General features: G+C 41.7%; 2 protein-coding genes across 4 annotated transcripts in view; both read right to left on the bottom strand.

The window, feature by feature from the left end:
• The window catches only part of LOC6542182 (potassium voltage-gated channel subfamily KQT member 1), a 39251-nt gene extending 24346 nt beyond the window's left edge, over positions 1–14905 (bottom strand). For 2 of the 3 annotated variants that reach the window (XM_026979803.1, XM_026979802.1), the window contains exon 1: positions 14378–14487. The gene's annotated coding sequence lies outside the window, so the exon portion shown is untranslated. Of the gene's footprint in view, positions 1–14377 lie in introns of all 3 variants that reach the window. The other variant, XM_015159892.2, reaches the window with a different exon arrangement.
• Positions 14906–20204: 5299 nt separating this feature from the next.
• On the bottom strand, positions 20205–22171 carry LOC6543101 (histidine-rich glycoprotein). The gene is made up of 3 exons (XM_001969046.3): positions 22033–22171; positions 20873–20946; positions 20205–20584 (listed from the first exon to the last, which is right to left on the bottom strand). The coding sequence occupies exons 1-3, from the start codon at positions 22048–22050 to the stop codon at positions 20350–20352; spliced, it is 327 nt and encodes a 108-aa protein (XP_001969082.2). The 5' UTR covers positions 22051–22171; the 3' UTR covers positions 20205–20349.
• Positions 22172–22508: the final 337 nt, after the last annotated feature.

Raw genomic sequence — 22508 nt, 5'->3', positions numbered from 1 at the left:
TTGCGCCTGCTGGAAATCGAAACAAAGCCAAGACATATGAAACAATTTGCCACTTTTCCACTTTCCCTCTGATTTCCCATCAGACAAAAGTTAGTTTTGGCGTAAATAATTCCACTAAATACAATAAAAAACATTTTGCGCCAGCGGCCTTTTTGAATTTGCATAGAAATGAGAGTACCGCTGCCGGAACTGTGCCACAGAAAAATATAAAAAATCCGAGGGGAAAATCCGATGCAGAAAAAATAAGGAAATGTTGATGAGTTTGCGGTTGGAGAAGGGGCGTTTTTTTTTGCCCGCTTGTTAGGGTCCCTATTCCCTGCTCCTCGCCCCGCGGATGTAAATAATAAAAAGCACATTAAACAGCATTTTCTTTCATTTCGAAAAGAAAACGAAACAATCCCCCACTTGCACACACAAACACTCAAACACACACACACACACACACACAACCACAGTGCAGTGTGTCTGTGTGTGTGTGTGCAGCACACTGCCGCACAAACTGACCGCTCGATAAGTATGCTACACTTGCGGCTGGCGACGCTTTGACACTTGGGCAGACGAACTACTTAGAATGGGGCACGGTCCATTTTCCGCATTTCCCATGCACTCTAATGTCCGACGGCGTTGCCCGGGAAAGTGGGCGGCTTAGGACCCGCTGGTTCTGAGCGAACCACCTCGTAAAAACTTCTCCCATAAATATTCTTTGTTTCCACTCTTGAATTCTCTCATCCAATCGTTCGGAATTTAAATGTACCGCGTAATTCGCTTGATGACTCGCTTTAAATGAGAGTCCATCAGTGAATGGAAAAGTTCGCTTAGAGAGCTGACATCCATTGATGCAATCAACATTATTGTGGCCAAGGTAAACTTTCTCTGTTCAAATAAGCCCTCATAGAGCTTCATAGATGAACTAAGTTTATTGGGCGGAAGGTGATTGATGGATTTGAGACCGAAAAAGTGGATAAATCAAGCTACATCTGAAAAAGCCTTCCAGAATCAGTTTCCGTGCTCTTCCCAATCGGTTTCATACACGAAAACTCAAAATTGATTAAGAAGAACTAAAAGCATACTTATGTGTTGAATACAGAAAGTTGCCTTGTTTATTATTTGATGAAACATTTTTCTATTAACAAAGAACATCTTATTACATGTATATCTTATATATTTCGCTGCTTTTTACAACTGCCCTGATTTTGGTTGACCTGCCAAGTTGTGGTCATCTAATTTGGGCATCCAAGTTTCCTGAGGGCATTGCAAGTTCGTTAGGGAGTCTGGTCTGGTTTTGTTCTGCTGCAAAACGTGGCAGCTGCTACTTGTGCCACTTGCTGCTGCATTACTGCCACGTACCGTGCGCCATTTCAGCCGAAAATAAAACCCCCATCCCTCGGCGCCTTTCATTTTCTTGTCCAATTTCCACGAGCTGCGCCTAAAAGAGCTGCCCTGCTGCACTTGAAAATTTAGCAGTCTCTGCGCCACCTGACTGCTGCCAGTTTCCCAGTTGCCAGTTGCGAGTTGCCATTTCGCCGGCTTGGCTTTTCCAAGGGCCCCCTTTCGCGGGGGGCGCGGGTGTTGTGTGTGCGGGGGACATGTGAAATGAAATGTAATCCGGCGTCATGTGCCATGTTTATTTGCCTGCTGGCTGCTGGCTGCTGCTCCTGCGGAACTCCTTCTCACCGTTGTGGCTGTGCCAATTGGGTTTAATTCGCTGAATGCTTTTTGACAGATTCCAGAATTAACTGATACCACACTCGAGTGCTCCGCCAAAGGCAGCCGAAAGTTTCCCATTCGATGGCCAAACGTATCGGATGGATACAGAAATAAATTTCAAACATTTAAACACTCAATAAATGTATTTATGGCATAACAGTTTTTATGTTTGGTTCTATAGTTAAACTACCTTTGGTGGCCACTACCTTTGTGGCTCAGCTTTTGTATTCAAATTGTGATAAACAGCCATTGTTTTAATACAATTTTTTTCTGAGTGTCTTGAAACCGCAGCTGCAAAAGTTTCATATGTGGTGCTCAGGTATTTTCCAACTATTTTTTGAGCTGGTTCTGGGTAATCATTTGGTTTACCTTAAGTCTGCCAAACTCTAATCCGATTAGGGGTTTCCTTTCGCTTGCACATTCTCAGAATCGGGGTGAAAAATAGGCTTAAGCTGATTTAACGGGGCGAATTGCATTTCCATGTTCAAAGTTTTTGGCCTAACAACTTTTTTCGTAATCTCGGTACGAGATAATTTGAAATGCAAGTCAAGTAATCAGAAATTCGGCCAACGTCTGGGTAAATTTGCATTGCCGTTCTGCCTTTCTTTAAGCGGCTTTGACTCGCTTCGTTATACTCAATTTATAATTAATATGATTTAAACGAACTGGGAATAATTGATTCCGAGGTTAAGAATAAGATGAAAAGCGGAAACGGCCAAAGGGTAAAGGCAGTAAAGAGTAGGGGGCACAAATCGAGGCTTCTCCGATAATAATTGTTTTCGTTCTGCATATAATAGCGATGTGGGAGGCACTCCAAAACCCCTTTATCATCGCCTGCAACTCAACCAAGCGTGAGTTCCAAAGTTTTGCTTCAAGAACTTTGACTTGAAATGACTGGAAATCTCTGGGTAGGTCGTCGTTTAATTCAAATCTAACGAGGATTTCTCATACTTTCCAAACTGCAGCCAGAAATTATCGATATTGCCTTGCAGTAAGAGCATTAAAAATTAGTAGATTACTAATTCAATTTAAAGCTTTTACAGCCAAGCATAATAGCCATAACTTATGTTAACACACTGGCAATCAATTTAAGTATTTGAATCAATCTAGGCATTAGGGAATCTGATATATGCAAGCTATTTAAAATAAATTAAAAATTGTTTCTTTAAGCCCCAGTTGCTTGTTTGTTTATTCTGGCATTCCGTAATTGACTTCTGAATGCCAATGCAACGAAACCAAAACTATTCGAATATAGATTCCTGAGCCGACGAAGGCTCACTGAATATTGAAATAGATACGTTTCCCTCTGCCGTTCTCGAAGGCAACTAGATATTGGGCATTAGCATAATCTGCTGACCTATGATAGATAGCCCGCCAGGGTCATTTGCATAAGCTGATGCCGCAGTGCAGAAGGAATCTGCCTCGGACCAGACTGCACACATATAGCATCTGGAGGAGTATATGTATAGTACGTTTACCTGTTTGTATATAGTATTTATGCAGATTCGAATGGCCAAGTACGAACAGCAAACGGAGTCAAGTGCACATTTCCTTTGGCAGCAGCAACCACTTCCGACAGTGAATTTTGATGAGCGCCAAGTGCAGTTAGATGGCTGACTAAAAATAAAGTGCGGAAAAGCGAGGAAATTGAATGTGCGCCGCGTGTAGCTCGAGTGAGTTGCTAAATATGCAAATTAATGAAACTAAGCCAAAATGCTGCCTGCAGGTGTACTCCACTACCCTTTGAACTATTTTCGGCTCTGCGATGGTGCTAACAAATGTGCAGAAACGCTTGAAGGCTCGAACAATTGCGGCTAACAATGTCGCATCGGCGGGCGAAAGAAACTGTGGGCTTTGATGGTTGCTTGGTTGGCGGGGGAAAGGGGGGAATTTGTCGCCAACCCTTGACATGACAAGCCGCAATAACGACTAACTGCAGAAACAAGCCTCAACAAGCAGCAAACAACAAGCAACAACCATCAACCGAAAACCAGAAGCCAAAGGACGAACAACGAACTGCACTAATAACTAACACCCGGTCATAACAATACAAACTGAAACCACAGGAAAATAGTTCTAATAAACACTCGAAAACGGGCTGTTCGCTCCTCGTTCTTCTCTTCTTCTTGGCCCACTCACCCATACAGGGACACGTGCTTTTAGCCAACCCAATAATAACTGTGACCGCATTGCGTATACGTCATGTGTTGCAGTCAGCAGAATGCCATTTGATTTGGCAGCAGCAGCGAGTGTAAACTGTGAACTTTTCCATTTCCGGTATAAATTCATTTTAATTGCTGCAACTAACACAGACAACGCTCTGTGGCTTTTTAATTAATGAATAGTTAAAACCAGCAATGCAAATGCTGGTTCCTCATTAACGCGATATACTAGTCAAATTTGATCGAAATTTTGCACTTGCTAATTGAGTAATTTGTTTGCCTGGCATTTTATTTCACCATGATTGAATGCCATTTTTTTGTATTTGTTTTGCTAATTGTTCGAGAAATGTAATATTAAAATTAAATATTTTCAAAAATATTTTCCAAGTGCCCATACTCATGGGCAAAGTTGTTTATTTTGCTTAATGACACACCCCTTTGAAGCGTACCAACATAATTGTATTGCTAATGGGACTCCTGAGAAAGGGAGTCCTAATCCTCCAGAGTTGCAGAGTTGAATTGCAGGAATAACCAATTAAACAACTTGTATGGCTAGAATGTCAACGAAACTATTTAAGGATAACCTTTACTTATTGAAATGTAAACTAATGTATGAAATGTAAAAGCTTTTGCCTACTGATTTATTGCGTTTAAAAGTTTATTACAATTCCAATTATGTTTTTTCTCCAAAAATACATTCATGGCTTAATATTTTATCACTTGGCATATCTGACACCAATATTGTGCTCACTAAAAAGATAATAATAATAATAACTTGGATCCTATTAATATCCAGCTGCTTTCAATGCCATCTTATCACCGACTTAAGCGCAAAAAAGTCTTTATCTTGGCAGAAATAGCCATTGAACTAGCGTTTTATAGGCTGTTTATATCTGGAATGGTAATAATTTATTTTCTACGTTCCATCACCTCGAAGTCGTATCTTCACGTCATATGTCATTCCGTAATGGAGACGATATCGCGGCTAGAAATGCTTTGTATGTCTGCTTTTATGCCATGTTCGATTCTAATCGTCAGTATAAATCACTTAGCACTTTTGGCCACTATCGAGTTCGGCCCACGCCACTTTGCAATCGGTCGAAAATGAAATGTTATGAACCAAATACACACGGCGCTATTTACCATTGCTAATTAACCGCACTGAATGAGTGTGTTTTTTTTTAATATTTTATTGTATTTGAGGTGGGAAATTTTGGGCTAATATTTACCCATGCTTAAACTTCACTAATTAACCGGTTTTTAATTACATTTGCTGCTCGAAACGATTAATATGTGTCCATGGGCTGGTGCTAATTGCAGTCGAGAACCGCCCACGTGGCTCGTGGGAGTTGCCTTAAATTTATGGTGCCCAGGGCCCGTCTGCAGGTACTGAAATTGTAAATTTATACTAAACTTAGCCGCCTGAGCCATCGATTCCCCCCTCTTTTCACCAATCTCACACACAGACGCACCGACACACACACACAGACAGATGCGGCAGGAATGTGTGGCAGAGCTCGACACTGATTTGGCTTAAACGATAAAGCCAGGAGCAGGTCCTTTGTGCCCAGTCCGAAGCAGAGTGTCGGACCAGGCCGAGCATAACAGTTTAAATGCGAGCAGGGTCTATTAAAAAACCAAATGGAGTACACACCGGCACACATCCAGCAGGTCGGCAGCTGGTAAGGGGTATTCGGGGTATACGGGGTGCTTCGGGGTCCTTGGGGTCCTCGGGAGCGACATGCCAACACAAAAGCCAACATGCAATTTATGAACAGCTTTTTGCTGGCGGGCCCGAAATGCTCGTTTGAAGCTAACGAAACGCTCTAGTCCTGTTCCCCTTACCCACCAACATGGTAGTAGAGAATAATGGCAGGGGAAACATTGGCAAGAAAGCGTAAAAAACCATCAAGTACAAGAATGCCATTTGATCGGCGGGCGTCCAACGACGCGGAAATACCCTTTCCATATGCAATTGGCCACTTTCGCAATTTTTTTTTAGTTCCAGCCCACTGGGGCAAAATTGGAAGCTAAATTATTCAGTGTGAATTTAGTGCTCGGTGCTGCCTGTGCATATTTTACTAGACACTCAATAGCGAGTTTCAACCGAATTATTCTTTCAGTTTGAACAATCAAAAACTCGTTATAATCTCTATGAGAGATTAATATATTTTTAGTTAGCAAATAAGAATCCTCTAAATTGATGCGGTCACAATACTTTGTTAAAAGTATATTTATTCATTAACAAAGATAACCGCACACTACATTGCGTTAAATAGAGTTCTTAAATGTATACATCGCTTATTTACAAATGGCAGCCACAATGGACTCAATACCTCATTTTGATGCAATGGACTCGCAATTGAGTGGATAGGTTACAACATAATCCTGAAAAGTTTAATGGCATTAGAAGCAGTTAAATAAATGTATAATTAAAAGAGCTTTTTGCGGGGAAGTAAATTGAAACCGATCGAAATGAATTCAGCTAACTAATTGAGTGCTCACTAATTCCATTCGTAATTTGAGTAGCTCACACTGCCAATTCTATTTGAAATGACAAGCTCCCCGGTTGAGTGAAACTTTTTCCAAGGGGTAAGGGTATGTGGCAAGGGATGTGGCAAGTGGGGCAAGTCCTTAAGCCAGGAGGTCGGAAAGTGGAGTGGAGTGGAGTGCTGCGATTCTCAAGGGATCCTGGTGAAGTCGTGGCACGTTCTGGGCTGCAGGTTCTTTTTGCTGAGCCCATTGTTTGTTGGGATGAAAGTACAGCAATAGAGAGCCACAAATCTCTAATTTAGAAGACTCATGAATTTATCAGGCTCGTAGGCCTAATCAATATCAACAGGGACACGGTAATTGGAGCATCCAGCTCTTTGTTCGCATACCTGAAAGCTGACAAGCTATTTCAGCAAATTGGACGGGCACTAGACATCAGTGCATTGCAATCTACTTCTTATCTACGTGAAATCCTTTAAAACATCATATATATATATCTGCACAGCCGTGAGGTTTCATTATTGAACACATTTTGAAGCCGCGCATCTACAACGATTTATTAGGAATTTATAAAATCAGCTTATTAAAAATGACGCTTAAAAATGCCTTCCTGAAATGCCGGCCATGATAAAAGGAGCAACGTGTGTTTGGCTAAAGTTATTTAAGCTGGGGTTACGGACCCAAACCCAAACTTTTCACGTGGCATCCGTGATCCGTATCTCACGGAAGCCCGGAAAAGTTGCATGGGCGAAATTATATGTGTGCCAGGTCAGGGAAAGTGGTCAGTGGAAAGTGGAAAGTGGAGAGTGGAGAGTGGAGAGTGGCTGGGTCTCGACTCCACTGAAGTGTTGGCATTATTTTTCGATATATCGATGCGAAGGGCCTCAAGTGCACTTTTCAATTCTGCATTTATTACGGCCGCAATGTTGCAAAAGTATTTTCCACCACCCACCGCCCGTTTGAGTGGTTCTCCTGTTTTAGTTACCATGTTTCATATTTTACGGATGGCCGCAACAAAAGGTGGCTTTAAAATTGCTTTCGTGTCGAAGGCTGCAACACTCTGGCTTACTATTTCATGTTCGTTTCCCTTTTTGCATTGTTTTTTTTTGACAATGTAATTACAGCCCTCATGTGTCCAGAAAATTGCGGCACAGAAAATAAGGGCTTTGTATTTAGATTTGGAAACTTTTCCATTTATTAAAGAAAGGAGAAAGTGTAAGTAAGCTCTAAGCTGTTTTCTGTTGACTCACAGTTTCGGGCTATACAGAATTAATGGCTTCCAGTCAAAAGTGAACAGTTTATGTGTTGTATGTTAGTTAACGTGACACTATTTGCTGTCAGTTCCAGCGATTTCTCTGTTTGGTTATTTAATTTAGTTATTTTTAATAAGTAGATTTGGGAAACGTCAGGCTTTCAGTTCAGAAAGGCTTATCAATAAAGCGACGAGAGAACATCAATACAAATCCCCTAAAGTGCTAAGCTTTATTTTAGCCCTTCGGACCTTTTGTCCACTTTGCGCCAGAAAGTATGCTACAACATTTTGTGTGCCTTTTTGGAAGGGTTGGCCCTCCAAGTTTCCTGTGCCATTTCGCCTTTTTCTCGGCCAACAAACAATTGTCCGCGACCTAGAGCGAAAAGCAAATAATTTTGGCTGGGAATGTCACATTTTATTGTTAGCTCCATCACATTCGGCCAAGGAAAGTGAAAAAGTGGAGCAGCAACTTGGGCCAAAGTCAGAGGCATTCCATGCCATTGGCTAATAAAAGTGCGAACCTGTCCGGTGGCAAAGGAAAGTTTCGCCACGAACGTTTTGGCCCAAACACGACCCAATTCCAGACGTGCCTTATCGCGGTCCTCGCGTCGGGACTTCCCATACAAAAGACCCACGAGCAGCGGCATAATAATACGAAAATGAAAACAAAAATGTGTCACGAATCAAGTCTGGACAGGGAGCACAGCGAATCGAAGACGCCTACATTTACAAATTATTATGTAGAATTCACTAAGGTGAATTTTCAGCCGACTTTCGCTAACCTATTTCCTTGGCATTCACATTTGAGCAAGAGGAAACCCCAGGAGTTTTCTCCAATTAAGAGCTATATCCGCGACTCCTGGCCACACGCAATGTTAAATCAATTATACAAATTGCACACCCCAATCCTCCTGCCCAAAAGGGGATCAATCTGATTACAATTGAACATAAATTTGGGCCCCATGCCCCCCTCTCTCCCAAGTGTTGTATGCAAATTTTAATAATCAGGCATACACACATGTTTAGCACTCGAAGAAAATGGGGTTTCTTAAGTGCTGGCATGTACATACACTAACAGTAAAAACATTGGCCTAAATTACCATTAAATTAAGCAAAAGTAAAACACACTTCAGTATAACAAAACTTATATTTCTGTTACTTAGATATTTAGTTTAGCAAGTCTCAAAAATTAAAAAGGAAAAATAAAAAGCAAATATTTTGGCAGCTATAGCCTGAAGCAAATAAATAAATAAATAGAGGCTCATATTCATGCATAAAATAAAAGCCAATTTATAAACCAAACATTTTCTTCGCGTGTATGTAGCACCCTGTTTATGACAGGGTGTGTCTTAGTTGGCGGGACTGTAAGAAAGGCAAAGCGGCGCACAAATTAAAAGCGAAAATAAAGTTGGGCGTAAATTTTCAATTTCGTGCAAAATGATGGGAAAATTATATTGAAAATTCAGTGCTGCCGGCGAGGAGGTGAAAATCATGAGCCCCACCCACTGAAACCCTCCCCCCCACCCCTCGAACCGCCAAAAGCGAACTACCCTCAACAGTTTGTGAAGGGTTCTGCTGGCCGCAAAAGCCGACAACGTAAAAAGTTTTCATTTATCAAGCGAAATAGCTTTGAAGTTGCCACGAAGAAGTTCTGGCGGCCGAAACTAAGAAAGAAATTAACTTGGAACTTTGATGGTCTGCTCATCTAGCCGCTTGTGACGTCACCGACAAAATTACGCATACGCCGCGTTGCCGTTGAATGTCATAAAAGTGTGTTTGAGGTAAGGTTAACAATGGCAAATAAACATATGCGGCGTGCATGTGTGTGCGTGAGTGTTCTGGCCCATGTAAACACACATGTGAATATGCAGAGAAGAGGCGAAAAAGTGAGAAACGAATTTGTAAACAAACATAAAGTGTTGGGCCCGTGTAAGTGTGCGTGTGTGTGTGTGGGCCTCTATTAATTTACAAAATGCTGGCAATGAGACCAAGATGACGGCTACGGCGTACATAAGGTGAAGGAAATCCAGGCAGGAGCGCAGGAGCCCATCCTTGTCAGCGATTCCAGATGTCTAACACTCTTATTTACACATCCCCGTGCAGCTGTGTGAGTGTGCCATTTGCATGTGTATGGGTTGGTCCTCCGAGAGCATCAGGTTGAGAATGGGCATAAGCCCAACCATATGCCAGGCGAATATTTTATATTATTGGACTCGGCTGGCGAAAGGCGAAATGTATTTATGCCATTCGATATCAATATTGAAAGGGGGCATTTTTATACGCGGAAAAGGGCTTGCCTACATTTATTTGTGGCTTACAAAGGCCATGGCACAGTGTTTATGCAAATATGCACCCCTTTTGAGTAAATAAAAACAATAGTTTGTTTACCGCAAATATGAAATATTAAAAACAAATCTAGATGGCTGTCATCATTTAATATTTGTGTGAGTTTTTAGTGTCAGCTAGTATGAGCAACTACGTTTAATCAATATATGAAACGATTGTGAGTAAAGTTCCCTTTTTAGTCTCAACTCAATTACGCATCAACACGATTTAAATGATTTTCCATTTGAAATAAACTAGTTAGCTTGTTTACACACATGCTGAATTGACAATGTTTAAAACTCTCGAAAATATTTGCGGTGCGAATCGGCAAATATGCAATCCGCCGTCAATTTGATTTGGTTAATATATTCCGGGCTTGTATTTGCCAAAAATGGCGACACCCTCGGGATTATGTGCCCCGGATAAGGCCATGGATAGGTAATGTGAGATGGGAGAACCACTTGAATGCCAGCGAATGCTTTTAATCTTGGCCAGGCTCACGCGAGAATAATTTCAAGTCGCTACATCTTAAGATGAATTCAGCTGTCAACTTTTGTGAGGCACATATGAATGGGATATGCGAGACAACAATTAAGTGAGTACGAAACTCTTTTGCCCCGGAAAGGAAAATGGGTAGGAAAATGGGGGAGGGGGGGAAATGGGAAATGGGGAAAAGGAATCGGAAAAGCGACTTGCTGAAGCGTTTTTCCTAGCGAATATTATGTATACATGTGCGAACATATCAGCATAATTCCAAAATGTCTGCACACTTGTGAACACACGCAGGACGACGAGGAACATGTCTATTTGGCTTCACTTCTACTTCTGGCCTGGTTCCATTTCCTCCATTTGGCCTCCTCCAGACGTGTGGGCGTGTTCATAATTTATTTCTGGGTAATTGACAGCCGGGCTAAATGCTTTGCGAACCCCAGCGCCCCGAATGCCGTAATTTCTGCCCGTATTTCACCTTAAAAGAATCGCCTAGCCCATGCCAACGTCTTCTACTTCGTGGGCCTTCCAGTTAAATGGTGCGTAAAATTTCACACTCAATTTGTGATCCTTCCGGGCATTATGCCTGCGGTTTTATTAATGTCGAATTTATGTAAATACTTCAAGGATTGACAGTCGCGGACTATCAAATTAATTAATGCCCCATTGGGCATCAGTGAAAGAACTCACCAAAATCGCCAACGTTGTGGTCAGCGCGAAAGGGAAAATCGGTAGGTTCCTGTCCAAACTTTTTGTTCGCCGACTTTCCCAACTCGTGCCGGAACAAAAGTTTCGCTTCTTCGGCATAAGTTTACCGTTTCTTGCTCGCTTTTCTTTCCGAAGAATTTTCACGAGAATGCAGCGCGAAATGCACAAAAGTGAATTAATTCTGGACGTAGGTAAATAGTTGCCAAGTCAACGAAAGGCAGGCCATAAGCAGTGGAGTTTGGCCGAATATTTCTGGTAATTTGTGTTCCACTTGTTCGCCACTCACTTTCAATGTAGCTCCACAACTTTACTTTAAGCTACATTTAAAGATGATTAATCATGCGAAATGTGATCCCATTATAATTCACTTTTACTTTGAATTATCAAAAGTCAGCTTCCCTTTTCTTCACTTCGCATAAAAAGGATCCGGACCTCAGTCGTATAAATACATTTAGAACCAATTTATTCAATCAAAACGGAAAATTCTTTTTGTTCTATAGGAAATATTTGAGTTATTTACAGTTTACCCCACATTTTGCGCCCTCATAGGAAACCTTAAATAATGTTAATAGCAATACAAAAGAATTCAATATTGAAAGCATTAAAATCAGTGAGCAAAGATTTTTTGCTTGAAATCTAGACCTATTTTATTATATACAGTCTTTGATGCAATTTAAATCTCATTATTTCGCTAATGATACAACAAAGTTGAAAGAAAATAGTCATTTTCAATTTATTATTGTATATTACTTACTTTTGTAATAACTTGTCATCGCAAGTTCTTCAGTATAACGAAGCATTATTGCCTTTTCTTACTAAAGTTTTAATAATTTTAATAATAATAAACTCGCAATTATTGCAATCGATTTTGGATTTATGCGATGCTTCGCATTTACTCCACCTCCAGTAATTAAAAATTGCCTTTCGCCGGACTTTGATTAACCGAAATAGGTTTTTGCTGGCGCTGCAGAACTTGGGGAATACGAATAGCTTTAACTTGCTAAAAATTGATTCGAACTCGCTTTCTGGTTAACGACACTTTGATGCCATTTTAAGTCATTCGCATTTATCAAGCAAATGCAGTTTGACAAGTTCAATTTCGATTTGCGCTGAGCAAGTACTTGTTTTCAAAGTGGTGAGCAGATTTTGGTACACTGCGATTTCAGTGGCTTCGAAATAGGAGATCTTTGTTCATTAGCTTTATCAAGGAGCGAATTGCGTGGGATTACTTTACCTATCTATTGTGGGCTTAGTAAATTAATCCCATGGCAAATATTTTTATGCGAGTGCACCCACTTTTGGCCTTCATTTCGGGCGCTTACATCTGAAGCAGCTTTGTGTACTTTATTGCACAAAGCCCGGCTGGCAAATTGGAAGTTGGGGTCATCAGTTTGCAACATCCCTGACATTTGTCAACTGCGAAATGGCCAAGACAGCTCACCCTGGCCAGCATGGATAGCCGGCTGGAATAACCGCCGATGGAATTGTCCCTCGGATTAGCCACAAGCCAATCGAACACACTAGCTGCTCGCCCTGCAATTGTTGCGCAGATACGGATGGCCACACGATGTGGATGAACAGATGTCTGATTGATCGGCGCAAACGTGTGAAGTGCAGAGGCAGCCGGGAAACGACCTTGGGCCGAAGTGAAATGCTCTCCGCTTGTTGGTGGGTGGGTAATTGATTTACCAAATGCAAATGTCATCCCTAGCTGCTTCAATCTGCCCAGGAGCCGGGGAGCCGAAGTTCTGTCCCCAATTCGGATGTCAGGCAGGCGATATAATTTCTGGCACGTACACAACCCTGCTCCTCCGATATATCCGTGCCCCATTTCCCCCCGTTGTCATTGCTTTAAATTGGAGTCTCCGTTTCTGTTTCTGTTGCTGTTGCTACTGCTACTGCTACTGTTGTAATTGCCATATCGCAGTCCCGTAGTTTGAAGGGAGGGGGCTCAGCAAATTGGTTTGACAACCGCAAAGGGCCACCAGTAGGCCGGGTTTCGGTTCCACTTCTGCCCCGGTGACAATACCCAGCACGTTCCGCCCATGAAAATACTTTTCGGACTAGGAATCCAACACGTTTCAATGCCCTGCGGATGGTCTACTGTAGTACGACATCAACTTTGCCAACTAGACTTCACATTAAGTTACAAGTTTAAGCCCAATTCATTTTAACCAGCTTATTGCTGAAGTGTTGAGGAAAGCAGCTCAAATTATTTATTATACGTTAAATATTATTAAATAAATACAGACTATTCTTATTAGACTATTCCCTCTTGTTTTATAATACAAAATTAAAGCAGTTTAAAACAATTATCTGTACCAAGAAAACTTTGATTGTTAAGTGAAAACTTTTTAATAATTTGCATGGTGCCAAAACTGTCATTTTATTTTTGTAGCTTAGTTAAATATTAGCTTCTTCTGCTCTTTTTTGCTTAAGCACAAAACTCACAAGGTTTCCGAGAACTTTATCTTTAAATGTCATTTCCCATTTTTATATGGGTTATATATTGTTTATGACTCCGATAAGGGGTGTCTGTGAGGTTTTGAAGGCAAAATGAGATTCCCAGCACAAGTAGATATCACATTTTTAAGAACTTCACTTCGTGACAGCACTTTTGGTGGGTATCATTCGATTCGTTACGCGAATCTTAGAGTTTGATTAAAATATACACAATATATAGTGAATTTTATGAGCTCATTTCTCATTTGTCGTTGGCGCATTCCTTCGAAATTAGAATGACTTTTTAGTTTTGAATTTCTCGATAGAGAGCACGCCGGTTGCGAATTTGGTTTTTTGTTTTCTTTACTTACAAATCAAAATCGAGCATGGGAAAAGGGATGGATTTCTAACGATACTGTGCTATGTATGTTCTGCTGCTGGCCAAAAATGCTGCACAATTTGTTTTAACGACCCGTTAACAACTGAATATTTGAATATTTCAATAAAATCTTATAAATACGAATTTGTTTTGTGGTGTATACAAAACAACCGTGCCTCGCACGCATATATTTATATAGATCCAATGCAGGGGCAGACATATAGAACTGTATATCGAATAAAATCGGACGTTGTTTCCGCCGCCAAAAAGACCGAAAACGTTTTCCAACAAAAATAAATTCTTGTGTTCCTTAATAAATTTCTACCCGTTCAGCCTGCGCAATTTTTGGTATTGCATTATTTGCAATGTACTTAGCTGAATATGGTTTCTTTTATTTATTTAAATAGGTCTTGCACGCACCTTTCCGACTGGATTTTCGCTGTTTCGTTGGCTGCTAAACTTGTTTGTTTACTCAATTTGCTCGCCGAGTATTTTCTACTCTTATTTCCTATTTGGTTAACACAGCTATTTGAGCGTCACAGATACACTGGCACACAAAAACACACTCGATTGCAATGATCTTTGCTATTTGTTTTGGGCAGATCTCCTTCCTTGGCTTTATCCCTCGCCCCGCGCCGCATTGGTTTGTTGAACTTGATTACTTTCACGCTCGAACGGAGGCTATTATCGCCGTCCGCCGGCTTCTTATCCACTGGCTAAGATCGCGCAAAACGGTCAGAATGATTCTGGAGAACCGGACGAAACGAAGCAGAGCGGAGCGGAGCGGAGCGGACACGTAGCGGCCAGCAGAAGCGTTGGCGAGCGAGTGAGCGGAATCCGCTCGAATGCCAAAATGTTGCGACGCCGAACGACGGCGGCGAACATCGTCGTTGGCGCTCGTTTGCTTGAGCGAAAATGTGTTGTTTTCTCGATGCGGGCCAAATGGATGCCGCCAAACAATATCAACCACCCGCCCTGTTGGCCGACGCCTACGTCACCGGTGCGGCCAACATGTCGTATACTCGATGTTGCGGTTCGAAACTGTTGCCTCTGCCGTTTGTAGGTTGGTAGGTCAGCGTATCGTACTCGAATCTGTATCTGTATGTGTATCTGAAACTGTATGTGTATCTGAATCTGAATCTGTATGCGTGCGTGGCGTCTATGTATCTCTGCGTGTATCTGTGCCCACTCATAAGTTCATTAACGCAACAGTTTCGTTCGCTTGTATCCGTTACCGTTACAAGCCACCACCAGCCAACCGACCACGTTAACCCCCGAAAATTCGTGGTAATTGCTTGAGGCCAAAACAGCAAATGCGTATTAATGAATCCCCTCGATTTGCACGTGACGCCACACAATTTCGTTGCTTTGCTTTCTTTTGTGCGGCTTGTTATCCCCGAAAGGGTTCGTTTCGTTCGTTTATTTACTGTAGTTCGAATAATGGCATTCGCAGAACTTCAGTTAGTTTCGAAAGGGTTCGCAGCCCCAATCCATCAGTGAATACAAATAAGTTCTGATTGAACGAACGGGTTTTATGGCATATCCTTGGCTTTTCTATCCTGCAGTTCTATGGAGCTGTGTACTTTTGGCTAACGCAATTATATTGATGGAATAAGAATAGGCTTTCGACAATCAATGGGGTTTCCTTGTCGAGCAGGTTTATCTTCTCCTAATTCTGGACTTAATCAGCTGAGAACCTATCGTATGGATGATTCAAAACAGTTTCATTGAAGGATAGAACTCTACCATCGTTAGCTGATAAACTTTCAAGTAATAAACAAATATTTATTAATCTTAGGCAGCAAATGTATATTTATAATAAATTTGTTTATAAAAGTTGTACCAATATGCTGTGGAAAAGAGGCCATAGTTCTGTTTATTTATGAAGCATAAAGTTCCATTTCGCTCGCACCAGCCGGCAATACGACCCACGATATTTCACATTCCCAAAAGGTGAAAAATACCATTCGGCTTTTAATGAGTCGCCAATTTGCTGGCTTTTGTAATGCAGCATTTGTTTCCCCCGTTCTGCTGTGTTTGAAACTTTCATTTCCAATCCGTAAAATATGCAACAAACTATCGGTTTGCCAGCTGCGCCAGTGGGAAAAACAAGTATTTGTAGTTAATTTCTGCATGTGACGAACGCATTTATTGCCCAAATTGCCGCAGATGCGGTACGTTCTGGCCGTTGCCATTTAGCGGTCGTTTTATGGCCATCTAATTATATGGTCGGAGAGTTCTGGCCAAATCCCAAATTAATTGGGAATTAAACGGGCGGTGGTAGGTTCTCATCGCTAAATGGGGGCCATAAAAGCAGTATGCAAATAATAAAACCAAACCCCTACAATTGATTCCATCCCATACCCATACTCATACCCATCCCTTGCCGAGAGCAATAAAATCGCATCCCTTTCCCAGGACTAAGCTTCTGCTCATTCAGCTCGACGTCCTCGCAGAATCGTAAAAGAAATATGAAAAGTCTGAACCCATTTCCTCTTTTTTTTGAGCGCCTGCAGCATAAACTATATTTAACAATCTGTTTATATGGACTATGTTTGCCTTGGTTTATGCTCTGAAGTCAGCAAATCTCTACTTTTATGTTTGTATTTCAAATATGACGGAGGAGCAGGGGAACAAAGGTTCCAGTGGCCGCCGTCCACTCAAGACAAATGTCCTATTCGGCCCATGCTGGTGCTTTACTTCTTGACCAACTAGAAAATTATGGCTGATGGAAGAGGTAGAATGATGTATACCCTGGGGTGTGTTGGCCTAATCCGGGCATAATAAAATTGATTTTTTTTATTGCGTTGGGTGGGTCAAAGGGTATGGACGAGTGACCCCAAGATTGATGGTCTCCAAAGTTATGGCGAACAAACATGTTTGGATTTTTTTGTTTCGTAAATATGTCTTGAATACAGTATATTTCTGGCAGATTACCATTTTAATAGATCAAATTGGAAAAATCGTTGGCTATTTGAACTTGAAGCCATGGCATTTAATGAAACTAAAGATCCCAGCGCCTTATTCTCGTTGCTAAGGCTCAAGATTAATTCCAGAAGTCCGTGTCGATGGCGATGAGGGAAATTAGCTAGGGGATTTGCAACTTGGCCAACGAACTTCGTGTCGCAGCTAATCCGCAAATCTAGTTCCCATTTGATTAGCCAGCATATTTATCACTAAGTAGCGGAGAAGTAGTTTGTCTAGGCCCATTTCCATTCGCCACCCTCGCAAAACTCGAAATGTTCTCTCATTGTTATGCGTGCTATGCACAATTTTTGTGCTATTGCTTGTGTGTGACACTAGGAAAAATTACTATACTAGTCATTCAATTTAAATTAAGACCAGTATAATTTTTTTATTTGCTGGAAGCTTTCTTTAGACCCTAATAGGCCACGTATTTAAACGTAACAGGTAACAAATACTACATAAATGAAGTTATTTTATGATGTAGTTAAAGTCTTATGATATTCACTAAGCTATGTGAATTTATAATTTATAGTTCGGCTTTTATTCCCTTTTTTTTTGTGAAACACATCGAGTTTTTCGAGTGTATCTGCGGAGTGGCTGACTGCTGGTCGAGCACATGCGTGCGATTTATTTGCTGTCACCACAAACACAAACATCGGCGCAGATAGACTCACATACATTTCTATGTACACCCCGTAACAATGACTTTTGCACCCTGGGCCAACACTTGGGGCCACAAATTAACCCAAGCACGTAGCCCGCTTAGGCGGCCTAATCAAATAGAAGCGCCCAAATCAAACAACAACAACAACAACTGGCGGAGGAGCAACCGCACGAAGAGCTAGGTAAATATATGGTCTTCACACCCTTAAATTGGCAGGAGTGCGACTTTCATCGCCTAAACACGATGTTTGTTCCCGGGCTGATTAATCCCTCTGCCACACAACGGCTAAGATCGAAAAAAGGCGATTTTTGTATATTATTCAATTATGTATTTTTCTTACAGATGATAACTTGTCTGTTTATCTTTTATGTTTGTTTATTATTAGCGTATAGTTTCTTACTAAGTGTGGATAAAATAAAAAACCAATCCGTCTTGCCACAAGTTTCTTTATATGTATGATCGAGATCGGCTGTTGATCCAGATCACGGGTATATTTGTAAAGAAACTCTAAGCTGTTACATACTTTTGCAAAATCTGGTATACCCGTTTACTCTATGATTATGAGGTACACTTAACTAAATAAATTCAACTGAAATGTTATCTCGCTTAACAGCGGTTAGTTTACAGTGGCTCAAAGTCTGTTCGTTAACATCGTATGATCGCATGGCTGCACTGCTTTATCGACCCGCTTTCTTCGGTCGCCGGTGATTGAGTTGCTGTTTCTTTTCCGTTCGCACTCCGCCCACACTTAAGTGTGCCCCACCAGCAGGTGGTTGTGGGTGGTGCTGGGTGGTGGGTGGCTGGTGGTGGGAGGTCGTATTAATTAGACACCCCGCCAGTCCGATTTCCCCCGCTGATCTTGTACACGGCCGCTGAGTGCTCAGTAAATTGAGTGGCTCCGTATGACGAGTGGCATTTGCGTTGGCTGCTTTTGTTGCCTGCTTTTTGTTGCTGTTGCTTTGCTGCTGTTGCTTTGTTGCTGCTTATGCTATCGCCTTGGCTTTGCACTCAGGCTGCCACTTGAGTGGCGCTAAAGTCGTGGAAAATGAGCCATCAACAGCTGCCGCCACGGGCCTGTTTGCTTGGCCGAAAGGAAAACACGCAGCACAGTCAGAAAAAGTTGCTAACTAAAGCAGTTCTAATATGGAGATAATTTTACATTCATTTTACATAATTACTTTACATTTTAACTTACAAATAATATTTTTTTACTTTCTAAATCTAATTAGCTTAAAAACTTCTTCAAAAATGTTGGTAAACAAGTAAAAATTTATTTACAATTGCATTGAAGTAATTGTCCTAACATTGCCTTGAATATTTCTCAAAATTTAAACGAAACACGGTTTTCTCCCAGTGCATACAGGCAACAGGCGAGCAGTTGTTGACATTCTTCTTAGCCTGGCTGTTGACTAGACGCCCCAGCACGTGCTGTCGCTCCGCTCCGGTTCGTCGCCTTGCCGGGCTGGTTAGAGCGGGACAGAGGAACGCGAGCTGAGCATGCATATTTTATGGCCCCAGCTCCAGCTCCAGCTCCCGCTGCCCACCAATCCTCCGGGATGCGGAGGATGGCGGAGGATGATGCCACGGAGCCACAACATCATTACAAACAGCCCGGCACCGGGTTTACTTTGCTGTTTCGCATGTCGTTCGCTTCATTTATTTATGCACAAATATCCCACAGAAGGTGCAGCTGGTGAGGCAGCCACAGGGCCACGGCGACAGAGGCATCAACATCAGTGGCATCAGCATCGGCGGCGGCAGCAGCAGCAGCAGCAACAGCAACAGCTGGAAATCTTCAATTCAATCAGTTTAAATCTCTCTGCTGAGTGCCCAGAAAATGGGGAATTTTCCTGATTTGGCTGTCACCTCGCCTCATATTCGAGCACTATTATATGAAAGCGAGTGAGCAGTTTAAACAAATATGTATACATATTATACATATTATATTAATAAATAATTCAACAGTTACTCGTAGAGTAAAAGGTATATTAAATTCGTTGTAACAGGCTACCTGTTTCCGATGCATATATATTAATATATATGTTATGTTGATATCAAACTGATGAGCATTGTGGATTTCTTATTCGCTGGCATATACCGATGCCTCGAATATATTTACAATTTAATTTAAAAATGTATTTGAAGCTATTTTCGTACATCGAGACAAATTCTTTAAATATCCCTCAAAGAGGTAGGAAACTTACTGCCTGTAATTATATTTTTTTCTTATTGCTAGTCGCCAAAAATATGTAAAAGTACCATTTATTTGGGAGTTCGCAGAATAAATCCTTGTTCAATTGCGTATAAATTGTGCCTAGCATTTGCCTATATTTGCAACTACCCATACAGATGCGAACTGAAACCCCCAAATACATGTTTATTTGCTCAAACTTGGCCGTGACTGAAATGCCAATGAAAAGCGGCCAACAGCAGGCAAAAAACAAGAAAGAAAAAATGTTTTCGATGCCGGCTTTAAATTGTGCTTAAGTGTAATTTTTGTATATTTTATTGCACTGAAATGTTTATTTAGATCTAAGGGTTCTCTCTTTATTTTACGTTGTACTCTTACGCACTAAAAACAGTGACAAATCGGACCCAGAATTGCGTTTTTGTTGCTCTGCTGTGTTTTTCTTGGCCTCTCCATGCGCAGCTTACCCAAGCTGCCTCGTATTTTGGTTTATTTTCATCTTAATCTGCGTAAATTGTATTTCATTTGATTTCATTTTCCCCGCTGAGTGGGCGGAGTGGGCGGCTGGGTGGCTCAGACAAAGGGATGCCGCGTGCGCCGCTTGGCCTTGATGGGGTACTCGTAGCCCTCGAAATCGTCGTCCTGGTCGTCCTCGTGGTGGTGGTGATGGTGGCTGCGGCTGCTGTGGTGCTTCTTCGGCTCGTGGTGGTGCTCCTTGACCGGCACCGGAATGGGCAGCGGAACCTTCTTAATGACCGTCTTTGTGTGCACATGTGTGTGGTGCTTCACCGGCACGTGTATTCGGATCCTGTAAATGGTCGAATGGCCCATGAACATGGTTACACAGCAAACAAATAAAGGAGCACTCTATCAACTGCACGCAGAACAATCGGTGCTGCACAGTGTGGTAAATATTTACTGTGAATGCATTTTATACAAACAAATGTTTTGAGTGCATTGAAAACAAAAATGTAAATGAAAATAATGCCTTTGTGATCAAAATGTGTGGTACTTCAAATGAATCTCGAAATTGATGAACATGAACATATTTTTCAGTGTGCTCGTGGAAGGGGCGTGGTCGTGGGCTGGGACTTACTTCAGCTTGTCGCTTGATGGATGGCCGCCTGCCAGTGCGAACATCATGCAAGTGATGAACAGAAAGCTTAATGCCTGCAAGGGAAACAAGTGAAAAGATTACGATTTGGATGCCAACGTAAAGAGGTTATCGCCCCGCCTTTCCCAAAGCAGCTCATAAAGAGCCGAACAATACAATTAGCATAATAACACGCATCCGAGGACCTCATCGTCCTGGGGCTATTATTATTGGCAGGCCATCCCACGTTGATGGGCACGCCCTCATCTGCAGATAGTTCCTGATGTGGGCGTGACAGAAGCTGTCAGCCGCACGGTGAGAACCATTTGGGCCCGGTCAACTCCAAATTGGGCCAGACGGAAATAGAAAAGCATTTGGCGACTGCTCCCTTGGTGGTAAGTTGTGCCCAGCTTGGGCACCTTTTTCTTAGAAACTCAAAACCCGTAAGCTCAATTTGGGAGAAGAACAAAAAACGATTTAAAAAAATATTTTGTCTACCAGTTACTATGATAACAATTTAAATGTTTAATCAAAGCTTCTTAAAATACTGAGTGATGGATATAGTTTTAGAAATCGATGACACTCTTTAAGCAGCTAGTGAAAAGAAGATTTAAAAGCACATTTTGATGCCTTTGATATGTTTATCTGTGCATAAAGTTGAACTTGGCCCTTTTCATTTACTTATCACTTTATGGAAACTAATATTTTCGTAATTTTCCGGCTTTTCACAATCACAAAATAAATGCCTTTCACTTTGTTGCTCCCTTTACTGCTGTGCAAATGTGACTTTCCCTTTGTTGCACATTTTCGTTCAATTAACCGTTTATGGCCAACTTGAGAGTTCTTTTCATGTTTCGACATTTGAGACTCATAAAAAACAAATTAAGTTTTTGTGGTTATTTGCATTTTATTTTTTCGCATTGTTTTATTCATTTCCCGCGCGATTGGAGTCAATGAATTCGTTGCGAAATGAAAGCGTTTTATTTGCATATTTCGTGCATTAACGCGTACTTTCTAAGCTGGATATACTTTAAATATTTATTTAGTTCCCTTTTTTTTTTTGCAGGCCAACACAAACATGGTGAGTTTTTTTGAATGTTTACGCGCGTTTGTTGCCCGCCTCTCCATTGTTTATTCGTTTTGAATTTGTAATTAACACTTACTCCTTGGGGCAAATGCATTGTTTTTCTTGTGTGTGTGTGGGTTTTTTTGTTTTAATATTTTTAGTCGACGCTGTTTAATTGGATTAAGAGTGCGATTTCGGTAAACCATCGACGACGGGCGTAGAAATGGAATTGCTCTGGGACCCACCGCCTGCATCCGCTTAAATATGAGGCAAAAAGCAAAGAAAAAAGTTATGAGCTACAGTGAAACGTGCCACAGACGGCAGCGCCACTTGCAGCAACAGTGCGGCGACGGTGAAGGTGGTGGTAGTGGTGACACGAAGTCGCTGAGTTGGAAACGAAGTAAAAACAAAAACATAATCAAGTTGGCCCAGGGAGGGGCGGCGGAGGGGCAGCGGAAGTGGCCAGTCGACTTGCCTCAGCTCGGCCTGGGTTTCGAACTCGGACTCGGACTTGTGGCCATGTTGACTGCCGCTTGGCAGCACTCGGATCAGGTCGACTGGCCAAATGCCCTG

Source organism: Drosophila erecta, unplaced genomic scaffold, assembly GCF_003286155.1.
Source record: "Drosophila erecta strain 14021-0224.00,06,07 unplaced genomic scaffold, DereRS2 tig00000055-arrow-pilon, whole genome shotgun sequence".
NCBI classification, from domain to species: Eukaryota; Metazoa; Arthropoda; class Insecta; order Diptera; family Drosophilidae; genus Drosophila; species Drosophila erecta.
This window is presented reverse-complemented; position numbering and strand designations above follow the sequence as displayed.